General features: G+C 44.2%; 1 protein-coding gene across 1 annotated transcript in view; it reads right to left on the bottom strand.

Moving 5' to 3' along the window:
- Window positions 1-6,241, bottom strand: part of Vps36 (vacuolar protein sorting 36 homolog) — a 28,596-nt gene extending 22,355 nt beyond the window's left edge. The window contains exon 1 of the mRNA XM_090342312.1: window positions 6,112-6,241. Within this exon, the coding sequence (XP_090198438.1) occupies window positions 6,112-6,207 (96 nt within the window). The 5' untranslated portion in view covers window positions 6,208-6,241. The remainder of the gene's footprint in view (window positions 1-6,111) is intronic.
- Between the last annotated feature and the right edge of the window lie 3,987 nt (window positions 6,242-10,228).

Genomic DNA, 10,228 nt, shown 5'->3' on the forward strand with positions numbered 1-10,228 from the left:
CCCCGTAATGGGACAACGACTCTCTACACACATGAACACAGAAAAGGCTATGTGCACACAGCATGATAGTGATTGTGCATAAGCCCGAAAGAGGACCCACAGACCTTGAGGAAGGGATTTCAGCCTCCAAAACCATTGAGTTGAAAAGCATTGGTGGGTACAACAGCCTGAGCTGACACAGGCATACTTTTCAGGGTATTGGGACTGTGTCACCTACCGAAAACTTCTAAAATGCTTTTTTTTTTTTTTACTTTAATACACACACGTACAACTCTTTAACCTTCATAGTTTGTTATTACTGAAAGGTTGATAAGTACGTCCATTTAAGTCCATTTTAGATGTAGAACCAGAAGTAGAGCCTTGAAGATAAATTCCTTCATTTCTGTGAAAATCAAGAGAAACATATTGGAAGCTTCCATACTAGAAAGTAAAATTTGCTGTGCTCTAAGACTTGTTTGGATACTTCCCAGGACTATTTGGTTGTTTCAAAAGTTGCAAGAGTGGTCCCATCACAAAACTCCAAGTAAAGCATTTAACAAGCATTCAGGAATTAAAAACAAAAAACAAGTATTCACGGAATTCTCTTGAGTTTAAAATAATATTTTCCAGTAAGCAGTTAGAGCATTCCATACGTCATTCTTAAGGAAAATAATCACATCTTTTTCATAATACATTTCCTACTAGAAAAGTACATGACTGACAAGAGTACAAGAGATTCATGTTTTATAAGACAGAAAAAGTTATTTCAATATAGTATAGATGATCATGATACAAACATGTCATGATGCAGAATATGCTCAAGTAATTATTTATGGACAGGGAGATTACTGATTATTCTACATTTTTTTCTTTTGGCTTTCCTATATAACGATTTTGTCTAACAAAAAGAAATTTATCATTGGCGTATATAATTTCAGATAACTCGAAAATGCATATCAAGTTTTGTTAAATTAAGTTCACAGAGAAACATGTGTCAAAACTTTCTCTATGGTGTCCCTCTGTGGGTGTAGGTGGCTCATTCACACCTGAAATAGTTCCTCAGGAGTCTGAGATGCAGAGCATCAAGGTTCAAAACCAGATTGAGCAGGAAAGTTCGCTAGACACCACCACCCAAGCAAGCAAGCCAAACAAGCTTAAAGGTCTAAACAGCATTTTGCAAGTCTCAGCCCCCAGAGGAGCTAGGATTATGTGTGAGAGTCACCAGTGCCTGGCTTTACGTATACTCTAGGGAGGAGATTCTACACACATTGACGGACAAGACTTTATGAGTTCCACATTTCCCTCTAAGTAAAAGGAAAACCTGGGTACCCACAATTCGGTCAAACACCTTGGCTAATCTTAATTATACAAAATCAAATAACTGAGTCTAAGGGGTTTTTTTTTAACTTTTTTTTTTGGCCAACTCGTAAGATTTCCTCTTTCTAAAAGCCAACATTGCATTAACTTGAGATTGCATGAAAGGGGATTAGGAAAACAATAGCTCTGATTAAGAACCTTTGTGTTTCAGCTTACTGAAATCCAAGCACAAGGATTGAAATTGTTCTATTGCCATGCCAATTAGTAATGAGCAGATGTCAAATGTTGCTGCTCTAAGAGAAGAAATTGAGTAATAGTTCCCATGATGGCTTCCAGTGGATTTATGACCTAAACCTGGTAGACAAGTTTGGGCTGGTGTGCATCTACTACTCAGAACCAGAGTCTTTTCAACCATTTAAAAATTAATCAGACTTGGGCAACTGTCCAAGCCCTTACCTTCCTCCTTCTTCCTTTTCTCCTTCCTCTTTTTTTCATTTTTAACATAGTTTTGTTATACAAGTACAACATAACTCATTATTGAAAACTCTGGACATATTTAAAGAAAAGTCTAAGAAGAAAATGCAATCATTCATAATTCTGTCAGTCAGATGGTCCACATACATGCATGTATAATCTTTGAAAGTGAAGCCATGTTATTTATGCTGTTGTAACTATTTTTGCTCAGTGAGCTATTGTTAGCATTCATTCTACAAAATAGGGAGTGCTGTAGTTTAATTTCTGCAGTAGACATTCCAAATGCCTCCCATTTTTCCTATATGGGATAATATGGCAGCTATAATACTGAGGTGGACATTTTTCACACCATATTCTTATGCCTCTCTGATTATTTCCCAAGACTAAATTCCTAAAAGTGAAATCGTTAGCTGAAAGAGAATAAACACCTTGTAAATCTTCTGGTATGCACTGCCAACTCATCACTTTATCTATTATTAATCTCCTTGCATTGTTTTTTTTTTTTAAATGAGCTGAGGCTATAGAAGCATCCACAAATTGAAACAAATGACCTGTCTACAGTGCTTATGAAAACATCACATTATCCACATATACTGGGTCCATGAAAACTGCCTGTATAAACAAGCCAGCACACATTGATTCACCAGTGGTGCAGTTTGCTGCACCTGGCTTGGAATTCTAGCTCATCAGTGACTGGATGGATGACCCAGGACAGCTCCAACTTGCGCAACGATCAACTGTGGGTCTCCATTTCCTTAGGTTTTAGGAGGATCAGCTATATGAACATCACGCAAAGAGTCTGGCACTGGGGACTACTATACTGTAAAACAAGTGCAGGCCTATCAGCAGGGATTTAAACCACGTCTCTCTTGCTAACTGAGCAGCTCAGGCAAGTCACTGTAGCTGACTGTTTTTTCTTTCAGTAAAAGTCATTTACCTATTGAAAAGTGAATGAAATCTTAGATGTATAGATCTTAGATACATACACATACACAGACCAATATATATAAAGCTCCTGGCATATAATAGACATTTTACCTATTGTTTTTGTTTTCCATTTTCTTTCTTTCTTTTCTTCCTTCCTTCCTTCCTTCATCCTATCCTCCCTTTCTCCCTTCCTCTCTCCCTCCCTACCCTCCCTCCCTCCTGCCCTCTTGTCTGTCTGTCTTTCATGTACTACTACTTGAGCCACATATCTAGTCCCTTTTGTCCTGGTTATTTATAAGGTAGGGTACCTTCCGCGCCCCCCCCCCCCCCCCCGCCAATCCTTGGGCTTGAATTCAGAGCCTGAGCACTGTCCCTTGGCTTTCCTCAAAGCTAGCTCTCTACCTCTTGAGCCACAGTATCACTTCTAGTTTTTTCTGTGTGTATGTAGTATTGAGGAATCAAACTCAGGGCTTCATGCATGCTAGGTGAGCACTCTACCACTAGGCCACACTCCTGGCCCTGGTAGGGTGTCATTTTATGCCTGAGTCAGACTGAGCTTTGGTCCTCCTACTTGAGACTCCCTGTGTCACTGAGGACAGGTGTACATTATTGTACCCAGTCATTGGGTTTCAGACACATGCCAATGTGCCCAGACATTGTATGAGATGAAATCTCTCCAATGTCTATGCTGGGGCTGGCCTTGAACTGCTGGCCTTGAACTTTGATTCCTTGATCTCTACCTCCCAAGTGGGTATAATTACAGATTTGAGTGAGCATTCCTGGCTCTGATTTTTTTTTTTTTTAATTTGTTTGCCACTCACAGTTAGCCAAAAGCCACAAGGATGGCTAAGGCACACATTCTATCCTCCAGGAGCATGCAACTCATGCATGCGCATGCTCACCAGGGAATGAATGCACTACAAGGGTAGCTATATGAAGACCCAGCATCTGGACTGCAGTTCCAAGGCTGAGGGAGCTACTGAAGGGTTGATTTCTAAATTGTGGTCTAACCTGATTGCATCTGGAGGCTGATGAGCAGTTGTCTAGGCTTCAGCACCAGAACCTTCTAGAACCTTCCACCAAATGGAGGAAGCCAAGGCCCAGCACTTTGCCCAAGTAGTCTGACCCTAGATCATAGCAGGAACCATGCAGACAACTCAACAAATGACAGCGTGAGTCTCTCCAGCACAGTGGTAGAGAAGCTGGCTTTAAAGCAGTACTTTACTATTAAGATACCCACCCTCACAGTCTCTGGCTCAGAACATTGCTTTACCACTTTGAGCCACATCATCACTTCTTTAGAAGAGTTAAGAGTTCTTGACTACTTCAAAATGATATCAGTTAGTTGAACAGCAGCTAAACAGGGAATTGTGACCGATACAGCTTACAGATGGCAGGATAAGCTGATAACCTAAACCTGCCCATGAAATGGGGGCAGGGAGAATGAGGAAGACAGGACAGAAAATGAGGAAATAAGGTTGAGACACCACCACCCAACAGGAAACAGAAAGAAGGTCCACCCATCAGAAAGCCAATCAACCCTCCCTGTTTAACCCAAGGCCAAGCTCTGAACCAACAAGACAGCCACAATGGCAGAGATGGGCTGAATGGCTGTCTTTCCATGGCAGCTCTTTGCCACATGCTATTTCTCTGCTATTCCTTTTTATCTCAAATAAATTTTTCTATCATCTATCATCATCTTTACTCATCTCTATGCCTTGCCGGAATTATTCTCTGGCAAGGAAGGACTGAGGTTATTTACCTGTCCACAACTTTCTGGTAAAGTATGGGCCAGCAAGTAAGGGATTAGGTCTTTTCTGACTTGGATCCATTGAAAGGTTATAAAAGGACCAGCAGTTAAGGCTTTTCCCATGACACTTTTCTGTTGTCTGCTATAACAAGCCATAAAAAACTTTAAAAGGAAAAATGAGAATTTTCTGGTTCCACAAAAGTTTTCCATGTACAGGTACTTGTATGTGATTTTTATATTATGGGAAATATATCATAATCACTCGGCCAGCAAAGGTACTCCTAAAGTGTACATGGGTGTCCCAGAAACAACAAGGTGGGGTGCTCTGCAAGGCAATGACTTCCCAGTGCTCCCTTGGGGAATGACATTGGAGGAGTCTCTGAGGCCTCATCTCTCATTGTTCTTCTTAAAGAGGGAGCAGAATCAGACTTCATCAGGGAGGTTGATTAAGTTTCCCACTTAAAATAGTTCTGAAGATGTAAGCTCGGTGAGGAAGTAAATAAGTTCAGCTTGTCCCACTGAGGAGGTTAAGGTAGGAGGATTTAATGTGAGCCTGGGCCTAGAGATCATGCCTAAAAGAAAATACAAACAAAAACAAAACAGACAGAGGACTCTAAGTTTAAGCTAATAAAAGTGTCAAACACAGGGCTGGGGGAGTTTGGCCTAGTGGTAAGAGTGCCTGCCTAGCACACATGAAAACCCCGGTTCGATTCCTTGGTACCACATACATAGAAAAATCCAGGAGTAGGGCTGTAGCTCAAGTGGTAGAGCTCTAGCTTTGAGAAAGCCCAAGGACAGTGCTCAGGCCCTGAATTCAAGCAACAGGACTGGCAAAATAAATAAATAAATAAAATAAAATAAAAACGTGTCAACACAGTGAATCAAAGAACTAAACCCAATCAAATTATTTAAGTAAGAGATGTTAATGCAATCCCCAAAAATACCCTCCGGAAAGCCAGGTCCTAAATTACTCGTAATTCTAGAAGCACGACCAGAAAAAGCCATGGGTCAAGGAAATGATACCAACGTGCCTGTAGGAGGAAGTCCCATTAACATGGTAAGGAAGGACAGGTAAACAGATGACAAAACTGGAGCCTGGAAATCGATCAGAGACACCGAGCGTTAACTTGTGGATTGACGACTTAAAGAATAATCTTTTTTGGGGGGGGGGGGATACGAATTGCAATTTATCCCTCTCCTCCATTAAGCGTTGTAGCTTCGACTACCCACAAAATGCGTCCTTCCATGCCATGACTTCTCAGTGTGCCAGCCGTGCGCTGAGATTGACGCCTGCGTTACAGGGCAAGGCAGACCCGCCCCAGCCCTGCTTCACCCCGGGGCCCCCGCGCACAGCTGCCCGTCGGGGCCGGGGAGCGCGTACCCCCGGTTCCCGACAGGGCGGAGCCGGGCTGGCCCCAGGAGGAGGAGGCTCCCGGGTGCCCGGGGACGGGCCACCCCTAAAGGTGGGGTGGGCTGGGGGGCCAGGCGAGCGGCGGCGACCGGAAGCCACTCCAAAGTTGGGCGCGGATGGGGCGGGGGAGGCGCCCGGGCGAGCGCCCCAGGCCGCGGCCGGCGGGGGAGGGGGGGTGGCCCAGGGGCGGGGACCCGGAGGGAAGCCAGCCTGCGCCCAGGACGCCCAGGCCCGGCGGGGACCGCCGCCCTACCTTCTCCTCGCCGTCGTAGATGCGCACCCCGCGCTGCTGGATCACCAGGGTCTCGTTGATCTCCAGGAGGCCGCTGGTCCACACGAAGCGGTCCATGGCCGCCGCCAGGCCGGCCTCTCCGCCGCTCGCCCGCACCGGGAACCGCGCGCCGGGTAGCCTGCGGCGCCCCCTGGCGGCCGGCGGGGCAGAGGCCGGACCCGAGCGAGGAGGGCGGGGGAGGAGGGAGGGAGGACGGGGGAGGGAGAGGTGGGAGGGGAAGCCCCAGGTCCCCGGGCCCTGAGGAGTGGGTGAGGCTCTAAGGGAGGGGAAGCGGGAGGTGGGAGGTGGGAAGCGGAGGGTGCGGGGAGCGCACACATGGCCTTTCAGCGCCCTGGCTGGACTGGGGGCCCACCCCAAACCAAAAAGAAAGTGGGCGAAGCATGGGCATCTCATGGTACCGCATGCCTGCAAAGCTGACACTTTCCTTGGAACTCAGGGCTAAGTACGTGGCCAGAGTCGTTAAAGCCTACGAATAATCGTGATTTTTCAAAGGAGAATTTATGACAGGGGTTGTTTTCAGACACCTGTAGTTAGCATGCTAGGTAGAATCTTAGGGTTTATCTGGTTTTTTTTTAAAGATTTTTTTTAATTTAAATGTCCTCACTATTAATAGGCTAGGATGACTATAGATCATATGTTATATTGAAACCTCATATCAATTCTATATCGTGGTTTTAATATTGAACTCATGTATATTTACTTGTTATAATAAACTTAAGAGTAATATTTGTACTTACTCATATTAATATGAACTTGCTATAGAGAATATTTCAATAGAAATCTATAATTACCTAGGCCTATGCAAACCACCCATGGCTGCAGCCCCCCCCCCTTTTTTTTTTTTTTTGGTCAGTCGTGGGGCTTGAACTCTGGGCCTGGGTATTGTCCCTGAGCTCTTCAGCTCAAGGCTATTGCCCTACCCCTTGAGCCACAATGCCACTTTTCAGTTTTCTGGTGGTTTATTGGAGATAAGACTCCCACAGACTTTAGTACCCGACAGATCTCAGCCTCTTGAGTAGCTAGGATTACAGGTGTGAGCCACCACACCCGGCTGGTCCCTTCCATTTATATATTTCGTATCACAAATGAACAACCTATGGTTGTCCTACAACTGGACAGGTTTCCCTTTAGGATCATCTTGTTAGAACCACTACATCTTGAGGACTTATTCTTACCAGTCTATGCCCAGATTTTTATTGGTTGAAATGGGTTCTGATAACTTTTTGCCCTTGAACTATAACTCTCCTAATATCTACTTATTAAGTTGTTAGGATTATAGACAGAGAGTTAATCGCCCCCGCTCCCGCCCCGGTCTTGATTCTGGTGATCAAACCCAGAGCTTTGCACACACTAGACAAGCACTCTACCAATGAGCTACACCACCAGCCCTCAGTTTTTAATATTTTCATTGCATCATTGAGTTTTGCACTCTACAGTAGTCCTGCTTCTGAATCATTGTTTTCCATCTTTAGTAAGCTGTTTCTTAGGTGATATTTATGATGCCTTTGGCCTATATGTATCTGTGTATGTGAGATACCTTGCACTAAAGCCTATCAGCCTATTAGGGTCTCACCTGGAAAGGTATTTTTCCCCAGGAGCCTAGAAATAATTGAGTTGACAAACTGAGAACCTCTCAATTAATATCAAGACAGGTCTCTGGGTTCTCAGTCTACGCACTCATTTGACAAATATTCAGAAAACCTCATTGAACACCCATTATGGGTCTACGCATTCCATTCCTCAAATGCTGCCAATAAGAGAAACAGCTTTTTTTTCTCTCTCTCAAATTGAGCAGGGTGGGCACTAAAGCAGAGACTGAGGCATGACATTGTTTGTTGCTTCTCCCAAGGTTGGCAAAAGTATCCTAAAAATAAGATGTTCAGGTAAACAGGGACAAAAAAAAAATCCTCAAAACAAAACAAAAGCCCTACTAATTTTTTTAGAAAGAGTGACTTTTAGGGGCCAGGAGTTTGGCCTACTGGTAGAGTGCTTGCCTAGCATGCACGAAGACCCGGGTTCAATTCCTCAGTACCACATACATAGAAAAAAGCCAGAAGTGGTGCCGAGGCTCAAGTGGTAGAGCTCTAGCCTTGAGAAAGTCCAAAGACAGTGCTCAGGCCCTGAGCTCAAGCCCAGGACTGGCAAAAAAAAAAAAAAAGAGTGACTTTTAGCAGGGTATAGTGGCACACATTATCACAGCACAAGGGAGACTGAGGCAGAAGGTTTCTAAGTTTCTAAAAAAAAAGGCTGACTTGCACACTACAGCTTATACTATAAGATCTCAGCATATAAACACACATTGTATCAAATTTTCCTAAAGAATGTGAATTAGCATAGAAATTATCTAATACATCATGCAATAAAGTAGTATTAACACATAGAACTATGCTGAAAGTATGATATACCAGATTTTGAAGACTTTGTACCAAAAATGATGTAAAGTATCTGAAATGTGTGTATGTGCATGTGCGTGTGGGTGCATGTGTGTGTGTGTGTGTGTGTGTGTGTGTGTGTGTGTGTGTTGCTGAAGATTAAACCTAGAGCTTTCTCAAGCCAGGCAAATATGCTACCACAGAGCCACATCTAAGCTCCCTTTTTTTTTTCCATTTATTTATTTATTTATTTTTGGCCAGTCCTGGGCTTGAGCTCAGGGCTTGAGCACTGTCCTTGGACTTTCTCAAGGCTAGCACTCTACCACTTGAGCCTCAGCACCACTTCTGGCTTTTTGTTATGTATGTGGGGGTACCGAGGAATTGAACCTGGATCTTCGTGCATGCTAGGCAAGCACTCTACCACTAGGCCAAACTCCCGGCCCCATTTAATTTTTTTATTATTGAGGTTATGTATAGAGGAGTGACAGTTACATTTGTCAGATAGTAGGTGCATTACTTCTCCTAAGCCCTTCTTTATACTTTTTCATATCATTTTTTCTTATTAGCAAGATGGCTTTAGAAGCCTCTCAAGAGCCTGAGAGTTTGAAGACAGCCTGGTCAGAATAGTTCTCAAAACTCCATCTCTAGTGAACCAATACAAAAAGCTAAGCCAGAGGCATGGTTCAAGTAATAGAGCACCACCCTTGAGTGGAAAAAGCCAATACAAAAAGCTAAGCCAGAGGCATGGTTCAAGTAATAGAGCACCACCCTTGAGTGGAAAAAGCCAATACAAAAAGCTAAGCCAGAGGCATGGTTCAAGTAATAGAGCACCAGCCTTGAGTGGAAAAAGCCAATACAAAAAGCTAAGCCAGAGGCATGGTTCAAGTAATAGAGCACCAGCCTTGAGTGGAAAAAGCCAAATGAGAGCACAAGCACAAGTCCGTGAGTTCAAGCCCAGGTACTGCCAGACCAAAAAAAAAAAAAAAAGCAAATAAAAGTGAGAACTGGTTGCAATGAGTACTAGCTGTGGAGGCTCTCACACTCAGCAACAGAAGCCAAAAGTCCCATCTTCCTGCCTGGTTCTTACACTTCAAACGGGACTGAGAGAGTCCGGTTGCAGCCTTATGGGAAGTCCCGGCTTTAGACCAGAAAGACTCAAGATCATGTTCTCCACACCTGCCCCTAAACCCTCCTGGCTCTGAATTGTGTAGTTACACATTATGGACTATATGGTTACATGGGTTTTAGCTAGGTGTAGCTAGGTGATATCTCTAGACAAATAGGATTGAATGATTGTGGTAGCACACATTTAAATGTGCACACCAAATATCTAAACAAATGCTTGGTCGTCCCAGGAGAATGATATGCAACCTTGCGGGGAGGAAGAGCTACCCTCACTTTCTTCCTTTCTCTTCCCTCGGTTTGCACCTGGTAATTATGTAATAGAAAGGTCCGGAAAGGGCCAAATGTGGTGTTGCACATCTGTAATCCCAGCACTGGGCAAGCCTGAGTGTGAAGCCAGCCTAGGGATACATAGCAAGACCCTTTCTGGAGAAGGGGTAGGAGGGTAGGGGGACTACAAGAGAAAGCAGGTCTAGGTGCAAACGTGGACATTCAAGCTGGTGGCCTCTCCAGCCTATCGTCCCTTCCATGAACCAGGAGAGACGACGCTGGAGAAGGGTTACAGAGTTAGGAAACTCAAAATC

The sequence above is a fragment of the Megascapheus bottae genome, chromosome 11 (assembly GCF_031878675.1).
Source record: "Megascapheus bottae isolate mThoBot1 chromosome 11, mThoBot2.hap1, whole genome shotgun sequence".
Lineage (NCBI taxonomy): Eukaryota > Metazoa > Chordata > Mammalia > Rodentia > Geomyidae > Megascapheus > Megascapheus bottae.